The sequence below is a fragment of the Saccopteryx bilineata genome, chromosome 5, assembly GCF_036850765.1.
Source record: "Saccopteryx bilineata isolate mSacBil1 chromosome 5, mSacBil1_pri_phased_curated, whole genome shotgun sequence".
Taxonomy (NCBI): domain Eukaryota; kingdom Metazoa; phylum Chordata; class Mammalia; order Chiroptera; family Emballonuridae; genus Saccopteryx; species Saccopteryx bilineata.
The window spans coordinates 117,386,173-117,407,299 of NC_089494.1; the positions used below are offsets into that span (position 1 = coordinate 117,386,173).

Genomic DNA, 21,127 nt, shown 5'->3' on the forward strand with positions numbered 1-21,127 from the left:
CAAAGGGCTCCCTAAACATGCACAACCTGGGAGCTTTTGCTGGCATGTTACAAAATACAGTTAATAGCTGGACTAGCAGAGGCAGACTGTGACCCTCAGAGATGATAGTAATTGCCAAAATAAGATTTTAGAACACAGCTCCACAGAGACCAAACACTTAGCTCTCTCTGCCAGCGCTTCCATTTCCAGAAGTACATCCCTGCACTGAAGGGTGTCCCTAGTTTTGGAGATGGCAAAAGAAACAGATCAATTCGCCTAAAAGAAGGGAACAAGATTTCTGTCTTTAAGAAAGTAAATACTTCCTGTTGCTTCTTCTATTCTAGACTTCCCTGTTTCACTGTCCCAAGCTTTAATACACCTACTCTCAAAGTCAAATAAGTAAATAAATACAAATTTTAAAAGATTATAAATAAATCCTCTACCAAGGCACTTGAGGTTTCTGTTTCCCTTCACAGCGAAGAAAAAAATGAGGAGCTCTAGGATGGCTTCCTGTTCCACCACCTTCGACCTCTCCACTCCACTTGCTCCTTTATTCATAGTAACAGCCAGGGCAGAAAGTAAACAAACACGTATCTAATACAAATAAAATTGAGTTGGCTATAGAACTAACACTTTTTTTTTTTAAAGTAAGTTGGTTTTTTTTAATTTTTTTCTTTACAGGGACAGAGAGAGTCAGAGAGAGAGGGATAGATAGGGTTAAACAGACAGGAACAGAGAGAGATGAGAAGCATCAATCATCAGTTTTTCGTTGAGGCTCCTTAGTTCATTAATTGCTTTCTCATATGTGCCTTGACCGCGGGCCTTCAGCAGACCGAGTAACCCCTTGCTTGAGCCAGTGACCTTGGGTCTAAGCTGGTGAGCTTTTTTTTATTTTGCTCAAGTCAGATGGGCCCTCGCTCAAGCTGGCAACCTCGGGGTCTCGAACCTGGGTCCTCGGCATCCCAGTCCAACGCTCTACCACTGCGCCACCGCCTGGTCATGCTAGAACTAACACTTTTAAAGGCTCTATAGTATCCTTTAAAAAAAAAAAAAGTTCCTGACCTATGGTGTCACAAAGGATGGAGTGAAGACCTGGAATGCTGGATCACCAGCTTGAAACTCTGGGCTTGCTGGGTCAAGGCACATATGAGAAGCAACTACTCCAAGTTCATGCTTCCTACTCCCCATTCCCCTTTCTCTCTCTCCACTCTAAATCCAATAAATCCTATTTATTTATTTATTTATTTATTTATTTATCTGAAGTGAGAAGCAGGGAGGCAGCAAGACAGACTCCTGCACACGCCCAACTGGGATCCACCCGGCATGCCCACCAGGGGGCGATGCTCTGCCCATCTAGGGTGTTGCTCCATTGCAACCGGAGCCATTCTAGCACCTGAGGCAGAGGCCATGGAACCGACCTTAGTGCCCGAGCCAACTTTGCTCCATTGCCTGCGGGTGGAGTTAAGAGAGAGAGGTAGAGAGAAAGGAGAGGGGGAGGGGTGGAGAAGCAGATGAGCACTTCTTCTTTGTGCCCTGGCCGCAAATCAAACCCAGGACTAATAAATCCTTTTTAAAAAGAAAAAAGCATTTTAACCCAACAATGAAAAAATAAAGTAGTAATTAAGCATTCCTCTATAATGCCCTCTTCCTCTTAAAAACAGTCTTTTAAGAGGCTGGCATATGCCAGACCACATTTTTTTTCTTGGAATTCTAGTACCAAGGCCAGTGTCCATATGGGCAGAATGCCATTCTTTCTGTATTTTATTTTATAATTATTTTTTTTGCTAGTCAGAATCATATTAGAGCTAATTTATTAATTTTTTATTGAAGTTTTTGGGGTGACATTGGTTAATAAAATTATACAGGTTTCAGGTATACAATATACATCATCTTTATATTGCATGTGTGCTCTCCACCCTAATTAAAGTCTCTTTTCATCACCATCTACCCCCCATCACTCCCCATGTCTCATTCTGTATTTTAAAAATGTAAAATATGACCAATTTATGGGTTAGTGTACACAGAGTTCAAGTGTAAATAATAAAGCATGTAACTACCTACATTAATCAATCCATAGGTGATGCATATAAAGTTTTCTCTAACTAAGCTATGCTTAATAAGCATTAAAAACAGTAATAAAAGGTCCAATGATTGCCAGCTGTCCCAGTATGTACAGGGTGAGGCAAAAGTAGGTTTACAGATGTGAGTATGTAAAAGAGTTTATTCTTGTATTATTAATCATTGTATTGTTTTCCACACAAACTGCAAACTACTTTTGCCCCACCCCCATGCATATTTCCACGATGCACATATCCCATCTACCTGTGCTTTGGGCTTGTGAGTTGAAAGCGTCATATTTCATTAGATGAAGAAATGCACTAGGTCCCAAACAAAGTCTGCTAAGGGTGGACCTTGGGGCTGGGTTGGTAGCATGTAGTTAACCCCTAAGCAATACTGTGAAAAGCACTGGCTTTCATCCACCTGCTCTGAACATACTTCTCTCAAAGTACTGTCACCAGAGAAGGCCCAGGTCCAACTTCTCAGGCAGACGCTGCTCTATTAAGGAATCTTATCATCAACACTGCGCAGCTGAAAGAGTCATATCATTACAAAACATCTGCAGCCTCTGTTTCAGGGCACAGGCTGACAAGGAACACAAGAAGATACGCAACCACAGCCCCACATAAAAGTTCGCCTGACCAGGCGGTGGCACAGTGGATAGAGCGTCAGACTGGGATGCGGAGGACCCAGGTTCAAGACCCCAACCAAGGTCACCCGCTTGAGCGCGGGCTCATTTGGTTTGAGCAAAGCTCACCAGCTAGGACCCAAGGTCGCTGGCTTGAGTAAGGGGTTACTCAGTCTGCTGTAGCCCCACAGTCAAGGCACATATGAGAAAGCAATCAATGAACAACTAAGTGCCACAATGAAAAACTGATGATCGATGCTTCTCATCTCTCTGCGTCCAAGTCTGTGTGTCCGTATCTATCCCTCTCTCTCACTCTCGCTCTGTCTCTGAAAAAAAAAAAAAAAGTTAACTTTCTACAGATCTTATCACTTGGCCCACTAACTACAAAATAGCTTCATCATCCTCCCACTGACCACATGCTGAGTACCAAGCACTGCTGCACCTGATGTACACTGGCTCACTGAATCCTCATCCTAACGTTATGTAACAGGACTCATCAAACCCATTTTACAGATGAGAAAAGTCACCTGCTCAAAAGTCTAACTGGCTGAGCCAGGAGAGGAATCCAGACTGTTCATACTCAAATCTGAATTATTTCCAATATACTCTGTTGCCCTCGCATGTGCATAAGCATGTGTGTAGAAAAAAATGTCCCCTGGCTGGTTTGCTCAGTGGTAGAGCGTCGGCCTGGCGTTTGGAAGTCCAGGGTTCAATTCCCAATCAGGGCTCACAGAAAAAGCACCCATCTGCTTCTCCACTCTTCACCCTCTCCTTTCTCTCTCTCTTCTCCTCCCGCAGCCAAGACTCCATTGGAGCAAAGTTGGCCCGGGCACTGAGGATGGCTCCATGGCCTCCGCCTCAGGCACTAGAATGGCTCCGGTTGCAACAGAGCAATGCCCCAGATGGGCAGAGCATCGCCCCCTAGTGGGCATGCCAGGTGGATCCCAGTCAGGCGCATACGGGAGTCTGTCTTTCTGCCTCCCGGCTTCTCACTTCAGAAAAATCAAAAAAAAAAAAGAAAAAGAAAAAAAAGTCATTAATTATATATCAAGGACACCATTTTTATTCAACAATCCACATAAATTTCCTTGAAATAACTTTTCCTGAAGTCTTTTTGTTTTGGTTAGTACAGATGACTATAGCTTTCCCATGTACAAGAGGCAACTGTTTTTTAAAATTATACCAGAAAATTTCACTCCTTGCAACCAACAGAATAACAGTGCAGGAAAAACCTGGGAAGAACAGACAACCTCTGAAAGCATTCATCAATTGATGGCAACACCAAGCAGACTGCCAGAAAAAGAAACAGAAGTCACTTAATCTAAATCTAGTATCTTTCCTGGCTTTCTTCTCAAGGACACAAGGGGGGACTAAAACCTCAATGAAAGCCAAGGTTTTGGAGATAGGCAAGGGAAATAAGAGGAACCTCCCTTATCTGTCAACACCTTCTCTTCCACCCACTTGATCCAGAGCAGTAACAGTGCCCAGGCTTAAGGAGTGACTAAATCTTTCCAGTCTAAAGAGAAAATGCAGTCCTGGCCAGCTTGTCCACTAAACAGAGTGTTGACCTGGCATGCAGACATCCCAGGTTCAATCCCCAGTCAGGCATACAGGAGAAGCAACCATCTGCTACTGTTCCCCTCCCCCTTTCCCCCATTTTTCTCTCTTTCCCTCCCTCAGCCAGTGGCTTAACTGGTTCAAGTGTCGGCCCAGACACTGAGAATAGCTCAGCTGGTCCAAGTGTCCGCCTCAGGCGCTCAGGATAGCTCGGTTGATTCAAGCATCAGCCCCAGACAGGGGTTGCCAGGTGGATCCCAGTTGGGGCACATGCAGCAAAGTCTGTCTATCTCCCCACTTCTCACTTAAAATAAACAAATGAATGAATGAGAGAAAGAAAGAAAGAAAGCGAGAAAGGAACAAAAAAGGAAGAGAGGCTTCTCTGTACCCTTTGCAACTCATTCCTTTTGATCCTTCATGGCCCTATTTAAATCACTTCTCCATCAAGGCCTCTCCAAATATGATGCAATATGTCCTCTATCTGCCTTACCTGTCTCATTAGTAAATAAGGATAATCAGGGCAGAGACAAAGGGAGCCTTGTGTATAATAGGAAACCTACAAATTTCAAATACAAACAAGGAAGCAGGGATGGGCCTTGAGACAACAGTGCACAGGCATAAAACCCAGACATGTTAGACGTGGACAAAGCGAGACTGCCTAGGCAGTGACTATACACTGTTAGAGCAGCACCGGGCCCATCTTGTCCCCACTGGATACCCAGCCCCTGGTACAGCATCTGTCATATCAGAAGGGCTTAATTCACTTCTGCTACATAAACATCTGGGTGGGTAGAGGAGGTTGGGGGGTGAGGTTAAAGTTCCAAAACCCTTATTTATGGGCTCTGTCACCTTGAACAAGTGAACCGATATATTTGAGCATCAGTCTCATCTGTAAAATAAGGAAAGCAATGTCTACCTCGTATGATTACTTTAATTTAAAAATGAACACATACTCTGGTACACAGTAAATGTCCTATAACCATCTGGGTTATTACTATTATTCCATAATATTCAAAGTCCACAATCATTTATACAAAATACTAAAGGCCAAAAATTTTTGAGGTTTTAGAGAGGTAAAACAGTGCACAAAGTTATAGAAATAGAAATAGAACCTGACCTGTGGTGGGACAGTGGACAGAGTGTCACCCTGGAATGCCGAGGTCACCAATTTGAAACTTCAGGCTTGACGGGTCAAGGCACATACAAGAAGCAACTACTATAAGCTGATGCTTCCCGCTCCTCCCTTCCCCCTTCCCTGTCTCTCTAAAATCAGTAAATAAGACTTCTTAAAAAAAAAGAGAGAAAAAAATATATAGATATACACACTCATAACCTTGAATAGAATCTAGGACAGCAACCCACAATTAAACACATTAATACTTCTATGGTGAAACATGCCCTAAGCAAGTAAATAAAGACAGAGTAGTCACGTCAGTTCACTTCAAGTCAAACAACAAGTAGAAAACAATACATTTTCAGACCTCTGGGGATGTCAGAACTGTGAAGAAAGGACTATGTGACTAAATTCACAAGAAGCACCCAGCCCCCACTAGGGTGCTTTGCTTCCAAGGAGGCCACTAAAGGTGCCAGGAACTGCACTGTTTGACAGAATCAAAGCCGTCAAGATTCCCTCAGGTCCCCCCAGCTGCCACTGCTCTGGCTTCCTCCCCAGGCCAGCTCACTCGTAGCCTTCCTCCCTCTCCCCTATCAATGACGGAGACAGGGAAAAACACAGCTGAAGGTATACGCAGAAATCTACTCCACCATCTTTCTCTTTTTTTCAAATTGTTTCATCACATTTTAATTAAAAAAAAAAAGAGAGAGAGAAGCCTGACCAGGCGGTGGCACAGTGGATAGAGCATCAGACTGTGATGCGGAGGACCCAGGTTCGAGACCCCAAGGTTGCCAGCTTGAGTGCGGGCTCATCTGGTTTGAGCAAGGCTCACCAGCTTGGACCCAAGGTTGCTGGCTCGAGCAGGGGTTACTCCAGGGGTCTCAAACTCAACTTAGCATGTGGGCCGCAGAGCAAGATCACAGCCGTTTGGCGAGCCGCACTACGTCTACAAAAGGCAACTGTTACGCAACACTTTTCTCACTGCAGTTGAAAACAAAAAAAAATCAGTAGTACAACAAGCACAATCGTACATGCAGTTTATTCAGTGTCACAAAACGACCAGAAACTGTAGTTCGCATCACAACTGCTGTTAACTAAGCTAATATCTAGCTAGGATGCTAGAGAAATGAAAAATACAAGTAGACCCCTAGGCTTACTTAATTTTATCCAAAATATTTTGAACTTCGTGGATTAGTCTGCGGGCTGCACAAAATTGTTTGGCGGGCTGCACAAAATTGTTCGGCGGGCCGCATGCGGCCTGGAGTTTGAGACCCCTGGGTTACTCGGTCTGCTGAAGGACCACGGTCAAGGCACATATGAGAGAGCAATCAATGAACAACTAAGGTGTTGCAGCGAAAAATTAATGATCGGTGCTTTTCATCTCTCTTCGTTCCCGTCTGTCTGTCCCTATCTATCCCTCTCTCTGACTCTCTCTCTCTCTCTGTAAATAAATAAATAAATAAATAAATAAAAATTACCAATTACTCAATCCCAACATGACTTCTATCATTGCCAAAGCCCAAAGCCAGCTCACAGCAGATGATCAGCAGTAGGTCAACAGAATGTATACTGATATTAACAAGTCTGAATGAGAAGTTAAAACAGGTAAGTTGTCCTGAAATAGCATATAAGATGCTCCAGAAACAAACTGCTCCATTTAACCTAAAAGAATGCTTCCCCTCATTCCCAACTTTTATGCAAATTATAAGTCTTACTCTTCTCCAGATGAATCGCAAATGGTTATACAACTAAATAAAAAATTATTGACATATAGCAGTGGTTTTCAACCTTTTGACACTTGGGGACCACTGAAAATAGGAGAATTATTTCAGGAACTGCTAAGGCAGAAATAAAAACTATTAGTATTTTGTGTATTATTTTTTAATTATAATGCTATAAGAATTCTCTAAAATATCTAGACAAACAGTAAAGATTCTATTTTTAATAGACTACAACTGAAATTTCTAGAGAGCATGGCTTCTTTGCAAGAACACTTGATAACCGAGGCTGCAGTTTTGTTTCCAAGAGACGAAGTGCTGCGTTGACATCCATTTGGTTTCTCTGTCTGGTTTTTATAGTGATAGGGACAATAGTCTTCTCACACAAGTAGGTAGTAGAAAATATGATTAAAAGTTTAATTTCAGTGATATCCAATATTGTGACAGTGATTGTATTTTATGTTTGGATACCAGAGTGACATCAAAAGATAAATCAATCAGTTTCTCTTTTTCACAATGATTATGGGAACAGGAGTTGATATCTTCCATGAATGGGTTATTTATCCAGAGGTTACCTTTACAGGGATCCTCATTTTCACAGTAATAATGGTCAAAGGTTTGAACTAAGGCTCTTAATGTTAACTTATTGTATTAAATATTAATTTCCAGTTGATGTCTTGCAGCAAAAAGTCTTAGAAAAGTGGAAACATTTCTACATCTTTCTGTATGCAACTTTCCCAAAGAACAAGTTCTTTTTTAATGCATCCGTCATATTTCTTAAACTAAAAACGCCTGTGTTAAACCTCTGAAAAGAAAGTTTGTTGAAGAGACTAAATATATTTGCCATACGTAAGCTTAGCCATCCATTCCTCACCCAACAAAAGCTCTACAAATGCAGTTTCTCCCTTGCAGAAACTGTTGCACTTTTCTCAGCTTAAAGAGGTATGAAAGAACCTTCTTCTTGAGAGCTGCCTCACCTTTGTATACAGAAGGAGACATTGTTGTGAACCCATGCTGTCAGAGTGTTATGGACAGTCTGGAGTTTCAAACCTCGACTATGAATATCACTAATGATCTTCACTGCATCATTCATCACTGTGTTCAATTCAGAGGGAAGTTTATTTGCAACTAAAAGTTGCCCATGAATCATACAGTGCGTGGACAACATTTCTGGACATGCCGCGTCCTGTATTTTCACAACTACCATGAGTGATGGCCAATCATGCTTCCAGCACCACCTGTACACACTCCGATGAACTTTCCCCAGGCTAAGCCCTCCACTTGAAAGTTCTCATTAGAGAATTTAACAGCTCTGAACTAGTGGGTCTGACTAGGTAAATCAAGACAACTGAGTAGTTCTTCCCTCAAGTCTTTATCAACAATATACTCCATGAAGAAAAGCCGAACAGCATGGTTACTCACATCAGTTGATTCATCAAGTTGAATGGCAAAACATTTTGGTTCCTTTATTCCCTCATTTGCTCTTCAGTATCTTTGGCCATACCAACAATTCTTCTCTGAATGGTACTGTCTGAAAGCAGTATAGCCTCAAGTTTTCATGTGGAGTGAGGACCCAAAATTTCCTAAGTGACATCTAAGGCTTTACTAATTCACCAATAGTGAACAGTTGTTTTCGTTTTCCATATTTGAAGGTGCAAATAAGACACTCGAAGCTAAATAAGATGCTCCAAGCAGCTATTTGCCACTAGTTATCATTTTCGTCATTTGAATTTTCTGACTTTTCAGTTGGTTGCGTAATCTTTCAAAATAACCCAAGTGGCTTCTCGATATAATCGCTATGCTTAGAATGCAAATGACAAGTTTGGAAGGTTTCACTGCATCACTTGACAGTTTCACAACATAATTACACATAAGGGCCATGGTGATAATTCACTACCAGGTGCTACAGTGAAACCAAGTTTTCAATACTCCTTATCATACTGCCTAATAAAGTTTTCTTTTCTTTTTTTGACTTCTGCGGCACTTTCCAAATTATCAACACATTTCCTTTTCACAGTTTCTTTTTAACTTGAAGCACTAGTCCTTGGTTTACTCTAAGTGTCATCACTACTTTTCTTTTGAGTATTGTTTTTGCTTTTGAAGAAAGTTAAAATGTGTTTTTTTCCCATTTTGTAGTTTAAATTTTACAGCAAAATCACATTAAAACACACAAGAATTTATATGCAAACAATATGGACACGTTCTGAACAGCCAACTACATGCATAACTATCTGTGCAAGCGTGAAAAAAAGAATGTACTACAGGCAGGTTCCAGTCCTCAGGTTACAAACAGGATAGGTTCTGCAGGTTTGTTCTTAAGTTGAAACAGGTACATTTACCTATTATAGGCAGTCTCAAGTTACGAGTGTGTGCAATAGGTTCTGTTGGTTCGTTCAAATTTGTATATAAACTGAAACAGGTATTTTACTAATTAAATGCAAATCAGATGTATGTTTGTCTTAATATAGTATTTATTTTTACTTTCCTATGCATATAAAGACTGAAACATTTTTTTTGTTTGTTTTTTGTTTTTATGTGCCTTGACCGCGGGCCTTCAGCAGACCCAGTAATCCCTTGCTTGAGCCAGCGATGTTAGGCTCAAGCTGGTGAGCTTTTTGCTCAAACCAGATGAGCCCTCGCTCAAGCTGGCGACCTCGGGGCCTCGAACCTGGGTCTTCCGCATCCCAGTCCGATGCTCTATCCACTGCACCACCACCTGGTCAGGCAAGACTGAAACATTTTAAAACCTACAGAACCTCTCTCCTTTGTAACTTAGGGACCACCTGTATTGAGAGGGAGGTGGGCAGAAACGGAAACACAAGACAGATGAAGTTTCATCATACTGTACATGATAGTACATTACAGTGCAATCTAGTACTTGGTTTCCAAACATCACATGTATGATGTACTGAATACTACATATGTTTGTCCAAATGCTTTTTGTCTACTGCACACGATTTGTAAATGCTCTGCATAGTGCAGAAGGTTGTTCAAATAAGCCTACAAGTTCCAAAGGTATCTAAGACAACATCAACAGTATTTTCAACTATGATACAGGCTGATAAGTGGCAATCACCCTGAGCATAATAAGAAAATTCAGCTAAGATCAATGGGTTTATAATATACTTCTCACAAAAATTAGGAAATATTTCAAAATGAATATGAAGCAATTTAAAAAAGCATTTGATTTTATTTATTAAACAATAACATCAGAAAAGCAAATGACAAGTCAAAGAAAGTTGATCATGCAAATGAATGCAAAACCAAGTTTTATTTCATTGGTGAAAACAGACTACACAAAAGGCTGAAAGTACTGGAATATCTGCATGTTCCCTGCTCCCTTAATTTTTGTGAGCAGTGTATTCACACATCAGGGCAGTTAACTCTTTCGTGGACTGGCACCAAATTTCTGGTGGACTGGCATCAGTCTGCAGACCAGTGGGTGAAAAACAGTGACATATATTAGGTGATCAATGTTCTAGTTCAGGGACCAACAAACTATGGTCCCTGCAGCAAACTGGTGCCACCTATTTCTGTAAATTATATTTTAATGGCACACAGTCATATTCATTTAGGTGCTGTTTGTGGCTGCTTTTGGAATATAATGGTTCAAACTAGTTGAATATTTTCAAGAGGCCCATATACCCCACGAAACTTAATATACTGTATTTACTATATAGCATCTAAGAAAGTTTGCTGAGCCTGACCAGGTGGTAACACAGTGGACAGAACATCAGCCTGTGACACAGAGGACCCAGGGTCAAAACCCCGAGGTTGCCGGCTTGAGAGCGGGCTCACCAGCTTGAGCGCAGGATCACAGACATGACCCCATGGTGGCTAGCTTGAGCCCAAAGGTCACTGGCTTGAAGTCCAAGGTCACTGGCTTGAGTCCAAGGTTGCTGGCTTGAGCAAGGTGTCACTTGCTCTGCTGTAGCCCCCAGGTCAAGGCACATATGAGAAAACAGTCAAAGAACAAGTAAGGTGCCGCAACAAAGAACTGATGTTTCTCATCTCTCTCCCTCCCTGCCTGTCTGTCTCTGTCTGCCCTATCTCAGTCTCTGTCACAAAAAAAAAAAAAATAGGATACCACCAATCTTGCGGGGGGGGTTAGAAAGACTAAATAAGACAAAATCCTTAACATTTAATAAGCAAGAAATGGTAGCTATTAAATTGCAATCGATACCAAATACATATTTATGTTAAGAAATATTTTTTATTTATATTTTTTTCTTTATTCATTTTAGAGAGGAGAGAGAGTGTGAGAGAGAGAGAGAGAGAAAGGGGGGAGGAGCAGGTAGCTTCAACTCCCATATATGCCTTAGATCAGACAAGTGCAGGGTATGAACCGGCGACCTCAGCGTTCCAGGTCAATGATTTATCCACTGCACCACCACAGGTCAGGCAACCAGCCAATAATTTTTTAAATGAGACATTATGTTGGCATTCATCTACATTCCCTGTTAAAAAAAGGAATACCCAGGTACTTGTTTTGGAAGTCCAAAATTACTTCCCTTTTCTCCTCTTTTTATTCCTCAATTTAAGTTTAAAATTAAAAAACCCTCAAGAAGCCAAGCTCAAAGTTTTCTTTAATCCCTTCAATCCATAATATATAAAATGTGTCAAATAAAACCTAAGTGTAGCTCAGGCTCTGAATGAGAAATCTTGATCATTGATTAAGGAAAAAAAAAACAGGTGCCTGACCAGTGGTGGCACAGTGGATAGTGTCCACTGGAACGCTGAGGACACGGGTTCAGAAACACACAGCCACTGGCTCTGAACACAGGCTCATTAGTGCGGATCACTGGCTTGAGTGGTGACTGTCTACACAATCCCAAACCTTACCAGCTTGAGCCCGAAGGTCGCTGGCTTGACAAGGGGACACTGGCTCGGCCCTGGTCAAGTCACATACAAGAATCAATGCACAACGCTACAGTGAAAGCAACTATGAGTTACTGCTTTTCATCTTCCTTTCCCCCCTCTCTCTCTCTCTCTCTCTCTCTCTGTGTGTGTGTGTGTGTGTGTGTGTGTATATGGAGCCAGCATTCACTGAGCAGCTCCTAGGTTCCAGGCTGTCTGGTCCAGGTGTGAACCACACTTCATTTATAAACAAGGGGTGCAGCACTGTGCAAGGTTACAGCCACAAGACATGGCTAAGCCATCTGTATAAAGTCATGTAAGATAGTGGAGCCCAAGGCCTCCCAAGAGATTAAGTAGTCACTCCCGAGCACTGCACGGAAAGTAAGGTGCCTTGTCCACGATCACACTGGCAACTCAGGAGTCAGCCCCATGTTCCTGGCCTCTCCACCAAGCCATCTTTCTTAGAAATTACTTCACAGAGGTCAGTCTTTAAAAAAATTTTTTATTTATTCATTTTAGAAAGGAGAGGGAGAGAGAGAGAGAGAGAGAGAGAAGGAGGGAGAGAGAGAAAGAGAGACAGAGAGAGAGAAGGGGGAGGAGCTGGAAGCATCAACTCCCATATGTGCCTTGACCAGGCAAGCCCAGGGTTTCGAACCAGCGACCTCAGCATTTCCAGGTCGACGCTTTATCCACTGCGCCACCACAGGTCAGGCACAGAGGTCAGTCTTAATCTTCACTTCCCTGTGCCCCTGCAAGTGCTATTCTGAAAAACTACCCACCCTGGATTCCTCTTGGCAGTGCGACTGCTTTCTCCTGTCTTCCCCCCAGATTGTATATCATTATTACTGCACACCACACTGTAACCATCTGCTTCTGTATCGGTGCTCACCACCCCACCCCAGACTGTGAGCTCCTTGAAAACAGGAACCAAGTCTTCATAACAACTGCTAATGTTTATCACGTGGCAGGCGTGTGATGACATTATAGTGTACACTCTCACTTAGTGCTTAACTCCATTGTCCCAACGTTACACAGACGAGGAAGCTGAAGCCTGGCAAGGCTGAGAGAGAGCTCATGCAGTGCAGCAGACTCTGCAGGTCCCTCTACTCAACATCCACAGTACCTAGGTACCCTCTTTAACCTCCGCTTTCCCAAAGGAGTCTGACATTGCTTACATCCTTACCTTCCTTCACAGGGCCATATGCTTCATTTGGTAGAGAAGGAACCCGCCTTCTTAAAACAGGAGGGTAAGCATGACAGTCAAAAGCAACCATTAACACACATCCATTTTCCAGCGATCCTGGGGTAGGCACGCAAAGCCATTCTGTGATGTCAAAGTCTGCCAAAGAGCTTCTGAGAAAGGTTTAATCGCATTAAAGACAGGAGCACACTCTTCCCTGGACATTGCCTTAACTACTGCGAACTTCCTAAACTTCTAAAGGAAATAACTCAGTCTCGTTATAGCAACTTTAAGTAATTGGAGTCAATTTTGGGTTACTCTCAGCCAGAAGCATCCTACTATGTACATAGAAAGAGTGGTGGAGCCATGATTCCAGCATACAACAGGTGATTCCACAGCGCTCATAAATGTAATGATTTGAGTCTCAACTCTCAACTCTGCAATGCTCCTCCCACCCAGCACCAATGCCAGGCATGGAAGAACCACATACTAACCCCAGCTAAGTGAATAAACAGATGAATGCAATAGAATTTAAGCCCAGCTTATAAAGACAGGATAAATTTGGCCCTGGCCGGTTGGCTCAACGGTAGAGCGTCGGACTGGCGTGCGGGGGACCCGGGTTCGATTCCCGGCCAGGGCACATAGGAGAAGCACCCATTTGCTTCTCCACCCCCACCCCCTCCTTCCTCTCTGTCTCTCTCTTCCCCTCCCGCAGCCAAGGCTCCATTGGAGCAAAAATGACCCGGGCGCTGGAGATGGCTCCTTGGCCTCTGCCCCAGGCGCTAGAGTGGCTCTGGTCGCAGCAGAGCGACACCCCGGAGGGGCAGAGCATCACCCCCTGGTGGGCAGAGCGTCGCCCCTGGTGGGCGTGCCAGGTGGATCCCGGTCGGGCACATGTGGGAGTCTGTCTGTCTGTCTCTCCCCGTTTCCAGCTTCAGAAAAATACAAAAAAAAAAAAAAGACAGGATAAATTTTACATCCAATTTTAAGTGAAATATTAGTGTCCTATGTAACACCTTCAATAAGTACAAAGTCTGCTGATTCTTATAAGACCAAGGTTTACTGAACTGGAAAACAGTACATACTCAAGCAAACAAAGGAACCCTGTAAGCACCAGTTTCCAAATGATTCTCAGAGGACTAGGTCAATGAAAACAGCACAAAAGATTCTTTTTCAGTAAGCCCCTTTCATGATGCCTATAGCACCAACAGGCAACTCAACCTCGATCCAAAGGGGCCACACTGCTGGCACACTAAAAGAGGTGGAATGGGTAGGGGGGAGGCAAGGAAAGAGATGACACTCTTCTGTACCTCAAGTCCAGTCCAGTTGTTATTCATGAAAACTCAGTCCTCTAATGGTACATGGTCAACCTTAACACTAATTTGGTCAGAGAACCCTGCCTATCCCCTCTCCCACCCCAGCAGGGGCACACACGTGAAAGCCTCAATTTTTCGAGCCTGGAGTATATCCTCCAGGCCATCACACAGGTCACAGAACAGTGAAAATCAGTGAAGTCATTTCTTATTCATATTCATGAAAGGCCACTCACAAAGATCTCATGACCCATACCACAGCAGGACACAACATTCACTCTTAACTTCAAGGCTGTAAATTGCTTGAAAACTTTCCAATATAAAACCTTTGCTTTATCTGTTCACTTGACCTTCTCTCAAAGTGCTAAAGGATAAGGATTATTGATCTCCAAAAAATAAAAGAAAACCCCACCTCCTCTAGAATGTCATGTCCAAAAGCCACAACCTGACTGAGCATCTTATTGGAAGCCAAAGAACCTTTCTGAAGCAAAGAATGCTGATTGCTCACAAAGGATTTTTTCCTAAGGACCAGTTCTCATCCACCAAGGTGGCCCAGCCACCTAGAATGCCTTCTGATGCACCACTTACCTTGTAATTGCTAGAGTTCACCCAAGAGGTAGCGAGTCCATCCACAAGTTTATCTAACATGGTCTGGTCATGCTCAAGGTCAGCAGACTTCTGTTTGTCTGAGAAATAGTCTATAAGTTCTTGGCCAACCTGCAGCCGTTTCCCCACATCCTTCTGCAGTACCTGTGCCAGGCAGGACTCCATGCGAGGCTCCATGGTGGAATTCAAATCCAGATCCAGCAAAAGCTAGAGGGCAGTCAGGGTGACACCCTCCCAGCAAACGTACACGCAGGCTGCCTCTTTGTTCGCTGAAGGTTACTAAGAGCCTGTGTTTCAAAGATGCAATCCGGGGAATGGCAACAATGCACCATGTGTGTCTGAAGAGCAGCTGGCAGGATATTAAAAGTTCAATTTAAATAACTAGTAGAAGATAAAGGAGTGAGTGGCAGAGTGATGTTGTACTACTGAGTCTGAAATGCTTCATAATTCGCCATCCATTCTGAAAAGTAAGAGAAGAGAAGGACAAATCAGCACAGATAACATTAACACTAAAACATTAAATAAAAGACAACACAGTTCATGCTGTAGAATTATTTATATGCATAAGTGGAGTGAGAATCAGGGATGTTAGGCAACCACAGCAGAATATTATTTTTATCAGGAAAAACACCAAAGCCCAAAGCGACGTGCCAGTACGCTCCACAGTTGGCAGGTTGATGTTATGCACAATTTTCCAGCTTATAAACGCAATAGTCAGCAAAACAACCTCTGCTTTAGCTGGCACATTTACTTGTAGCTTAAATTTTGTTTCCCACCAAAACTTAACACTATTCTGTGTCTGTAGGTCATTGCCTCACTCTCTGTTTTCAAAAAAACCAAGTGCTGGAAATGGGGCGGGTTCCATAGCAGCACCAATGACCGAAGTGGCCAGCCTGACATTAGCCAGAGCAAAGCCCGTTATCTCCATCAGACTTCTTGCTTAGCAGCTTTCTAACAAGGTCAGCGGTGCCCTTTACCACACCCTCCCTCCAACAAGGAAAGTAATAAAGGAAAGATCAGCTCATATTCTGACCAATTATTGAGTTGGTGCTCTTCACTGACAGACAATCACTATTGGGGCTTGGTATTTTGTTATATAATCAGGAGACCTCAAAATCATGTTTGGGGGAAGCAAAACACATGATACAGTTAAAGTACCAAAGTCCTTTTCACGAAATGAATGAGCTTACCATTTAATCTACAGCTGCTGGAGCACTGTACACACTTATTTCCCACTTCAGTTCCTTTCATTCTAACCTATGAGACCCACAGAAAACCCACCTGCAAGATGCAGCCCCTCCCTGACACTGCATCAAAGAGAAATGTTCTTCACCACAACTGTGAATCCCAACTCTCCAGGGCTCTAGCAGGAAAATCTAAACATGCACACCAAGTAAAACTGAAATTCTATGCATGGGAATTCTTCCACTCTGTGCAGTGATTCTTTCCCTAACATCACCCATCCCTAGTCTCACTATTAAAAGTACAATGGTCTTTCCTAGTTCTAGTATCAGAAATGTTTGATACCAACAGGAATCATATAAGTCAAGCCATTCATTGAGGAAAATGCTCCTTTAAGGCCGCTGGTGCGTGCTTACTCTACCGCATCCAGCCATGCAGCAGGAGGGAATTCGAACTCACTGTCGCAGAGGACAATCTTTCCTTACAGGGAGCAGGTAGCGGCTTCCCAGTCACTTCTATATCCTAGAACTAGTCCTTCCCTCACAACAAAGATCTTTAAATTCATAAAAGCTATTACCCTACCCTTCTTTCCAATTTTTAGTTACAGCAAAGTGTGTCCAGTTCCTTAAGAACTCGCATATTGGACTAAAGAAGGTGTCAGTGATGCAAGACAACGGGAAACCAACAGCACCTTTTCTTTCTATTGCCCAATACTAGATCAAACAGCAGATCAAACAAGGCTGGGATGGTAAAGTGGCCAAAATTCTTTGCTACTCCTCTGCCACCAAACTGGAGTGTAAGTCACCTCCCACAGTGACTCCAGAATTGGCCGAGACCTGCTCTGGCCAGCTGTAAATGAGCAACTGAAAATCACGCAGAGATGTGACAGCCAGCACTGGAGCCCACCCTCTGAGAATGCCGCCCTCCTAGAGTGCAGCCTGACTGCCACGCTGGAAGAAAGCTGCTCCAGCTTCCTGGAATACAAGAGGCCATGTTCTCCAACCAACTTCTAGCAGCAACTGTCAGACAAGAGTGAGGCCACCTGGGATCATTCAACCATTCCAGTCATCATCTGACTGCAGGTACACAAGTCAGTTTAAATAGACAAGAAGAAAAATCACCTAGCCAAACCATAGAATGATAAGAAATATTAAATCATTGTTGTTTTAAACCACTAAGTCTGTGGTGATTTGTTCCACACCAAAATATACTCCTTCTTCCCCTAAAAATCTCTTTCATTCTCAGTGGAAAGAATCTCCATTTCATATTCTTTACTCTTTCAAGGGGCCTAAAATCAACAGCACTAACCAATAATGATAACACCTTTTTTTTTTCCTTTAATTTTTCTGAAGTTGGAAACAGGGAGGCAGTCAGACAGACTCCGCATGCGCCCGACCGGGATCCACCCGGCATGCCTACCAGGGGGCGATGCTCTGCCCATCTGGGGCGTCGCTCTGTTGCAACCAGAACCATTCTAGCACCTGAGGCAGAGGCCACAGAGCCATCCTCAGAGCCCGGGCCAACTTTGCTCCAACAGAGCCTTGGCTGTGGGAGGAGACGAGAGAGACAGAGAGGAAGGAGAGGGGGAGGGGTGGAGAAGAAGATGGGCACTTCTCCTGTGTGCCCTGGCCAGGAGTCGAACCCGGGACGCCAGGCTGATGTTCTACCACTGAGCCAACCAGCCAGGGCTTGATAACACCATTTTTAAGGCTCTCCCTGAGGTGTCAGATTCTATGCTGGATGGTTTATACATAAGGTCTCTAATTCTCCAACCAACTCTGTGAATTAAGTATTAACATCCCTACTTTACAGATGAAGAAACAAAGGTAAAGGTAAGTAGTTTTCCAAGATTGCATGCCTAATGAGTCTCCTTTCCCCGCCTTCAAACCCTTGTTATTACAAGTCTGGCCTAGTTCTGTTCTGACTCAGAGAAAGGAGGTCAGACTCTATGCTTACCGGGGAAGCAACAGGCAAGAGACTAACATCTCTATTCCAGGGAGAAAAACGATTCTGCTCATCCAGTCTCTATACTGTGATTTATAAAATATCTAGTAGACAAAAGCTCTCTATTAGATTTCTAACAAATATGCATTAAAGGTTTAGCACACTCAGAAGTTGGTCACAAACCCCCATGCACCTAACACACAGGATGAAAGACACTGCAAGCTCAGGGGCACTGAGCAGACTGGGTCGTCTCTTTCCTCTTCTTAATTAAAAAAGATAAAAGAAAGTGACAATCCTATCTTATTCTTACTACACTGGATTTTCTATTACCTTTTTCCCAAGCTTTCAAGCATTTTCTCCATCTCTACTTTCATAGGTATTCAGGGACAACCATTCACACAGCACTACGTTCACTGGGGGCAAGAGTGAACTCCTGTGCCCTGGCCACCCAGTTTCCCTGACTAAAAGCACATAACTGCATTTCCTGTATGTTCTTTCAGAGATATTTTTAGCTACACAAGCAAATAATTTTGTGACTCCTCTCTGAACCTCTCCCCAACCCCAGAGATTTTCTAAGCATTTATAATAAAATCATAAAAAGATGGCCCTGGCCAGATAGCTCAGTGGCAGAGCATCATCCATTGTGTGGATGTCCCAGGTTCAATTCCCAGTCAGGGCACAATGGAGAAACCACCATCTGCTTCTCTACCCTCCCCTCCCCTTTTCTCTCACTCTCTCTCTCTTCTCCTCCCGCAGCCATGGCTCGACTATCTCTAGCAAGTTGGCCCCCAGTGCTGAGGCTCTATGGCCTCGCACTCAGGTGCTAAAACTAGCTCAAGAGCTGAGGAACAGAGAAACAGCCCATGATGGGCAGAGCACTGCCTCATAAGGGGCTTGCCTGGTGGATCCCAGTGAGGGGCATGTGAGAGTTTGTCTCTCTGCATCCCTTCGTCTCACTTAATAAAAATAAATAAATAAATAAAATCTTTTTAAAACATCACACCACCACCCTGGCTGGTTGGCTCAGGGGATCGAGCATTGGCCCAGCACACGGACCTCTGGGGTTTGACTCCCAGTCAGGGCACACAGGAGAAGCAACCATCTGCTTCTCTTTCCCTCCCTCTTTTCTCTCTTTTCCTCTCCTGCAGCCAGGGACTCGATTGGTTCAAGCACTGGCTCCTGCTGGGGTTGCCAGGTGGATCCCAGTCAGGGCGCATGTGGGAGTCTGTCTCTCTTTCTCCCCTCCTCTCATTTAAAAAAAAAAAAAGTGGCTACACCATTTTACATTTCCACAAGTAATATACGAGGGTTCAAATTTTCATCGTTAACACTTCTATCCATCTTTTTTATCAGAGTGGTTACACCTAGTGGTGTAAAGTGGCATCTCATGTAGCTATTACTTAATGACGAAAACTGTTGAGCTGATTTTCATGTACTTTTTTCAAGTCCTTTGCTTACTTTGTAATTGGGTTGTCTTTCTTTGTTGATTGAAAGAGTTTATATATTCTGAATAAAAATGTCCTTCATCAGATGTGATTTACAAATACTTTCTCATCAGTGGGTTGTGCTTCCATTTTCTTGATGGTGTCATTTGAATTTCTCATGTAAACATATTTGGTCTTTTCTGCTTACTTTTAAAACAGGTTTCATTCTTAGAAACTAACTCTTAATATGATTATTAAGGTTAATATGGTTAGTAAGGTTAATTAAGGAAACTAAGGTTTTCATTTTTAAAGGGAAGACCCAATTTTTATATATAAATGAAATAAGTAGTCAGTACAAAAAGTGGGAAAAACCATGAAAAATTTAAGATTTAGGTAACTATTTTGTTTTCTTAAATGTGCTCTAGAGCAGTGGTCCCCAACCTTTTTTGGGTCACGGACCGGTTTAATGTCAGAAAATATTTTCACGGACCGGCTTTCCAGGTGGGACGGATAAATGTATCATGTGACCGAGGACAAGCATCAAAAGTGAGTCTTAGACGGATGTAACAGAGGGAATCTGGTCATTTTTTAAAAATAAAACATTGTTCAGACTTAAATATAAATAAAAAGGAAATAATGTAAGTTATTTATTCTTTCTCTGCGGACCGGTACCAAATGGCCCACGGACAGGTACCGGTCCGCGGCCCCAGGATTGGGGACCACCGCTCTAGATGCAGACAAAATTAAATCATTAAGGGACAGACATCTATGGAACACTGCACTCAATCACAGCAGAATACACATTGTTCTCATGTTCATGTGGAACATTCTCTAGGATAGATTGTATGTTATGTCATAAAATAAGACTCAATAAACCTACAACGATGGGAATTCTATTAAGTATGTTCTCTGACCACAATAGAATTAAATTAGATATCAAGATCAGAGGGAATTTGGGAGGGGTATGTGGAAATTAATACACTAAGACACCAGTGGGTAAAAGAGGAAATCACATTGAAAATTAGAAAATATTCTGAGATTGGGGGGAGGAAATAAGCAATCACCATGCCAGGGTAGTAATGGTAGCACAACAGTGTGAATGGACTAATGCCACTTAGAAGTGGTTAAAATGGTAAGTTTTATGCATTTTTACCACAACTATAAGAAAACTGCCACTCATTCAGTGTTCAAAACTAAGCATCTGCTATGCTTCAGGCAGGAAAAAACCAACATACCATAATTAGGGGAATCAGTGAAAACTGTTCAGAGGGAAATTGACAATGTGATCTTAAGAGTCATATGGAGGCCCTGGCCCGTTGGCTCAGCGGTAGAGCATCGGCCTGGCGTGCGGGAGACCCGGGTTCGATTCCCAGCCAGGGCACACAGGAGAAGCGCCCATTCTCCACCCCCCCCCTCCTTCCTCTCTGTCTCTCTCTTCCCCTCCCGCAGCCAAGGCTCCATTGGAGCAAAGATGGCCCGGGTGCTGGGGATGGCTCCTTGGCCTCTGCCCCAGGCGCTAGAGTGGCTCTGGTCATGGCAGAGCGACACCCCAGAGGGGCAGAGTGTC

The 21,127-nt window shown here is 43.2% G+C and overlaps 1 protein-coding gene across 25 annotated transcripts in view; it reads right to left on the reverse strand.

The window, feature by feature from the left end:
* CLASP1 (cytoplasmic linker associated protein 1) overlaps positions 1-21,127 on the reverse strand; it is a 288,466-nt gene that overhangs the window by 249,418 nt on the left and 17,921 nt on the right. For all 25 annotated transcript variants that reach the window (XM_066280483.1, XM_066280480.1, XM_066280481.1 and 22 more), the window contains one exon: positions 14,993-15,470. In XM_066280483.1, coding sequence (XP_066136580.1) covers positions 14,993-15,187 — 195 coding nt within the window. In that variant the 5' untranslated portion in view covers positions 15,188-15,470. The remainder of the gene's footprint in view (positions 1-14,992; positions 15,471-21,127) is intronic.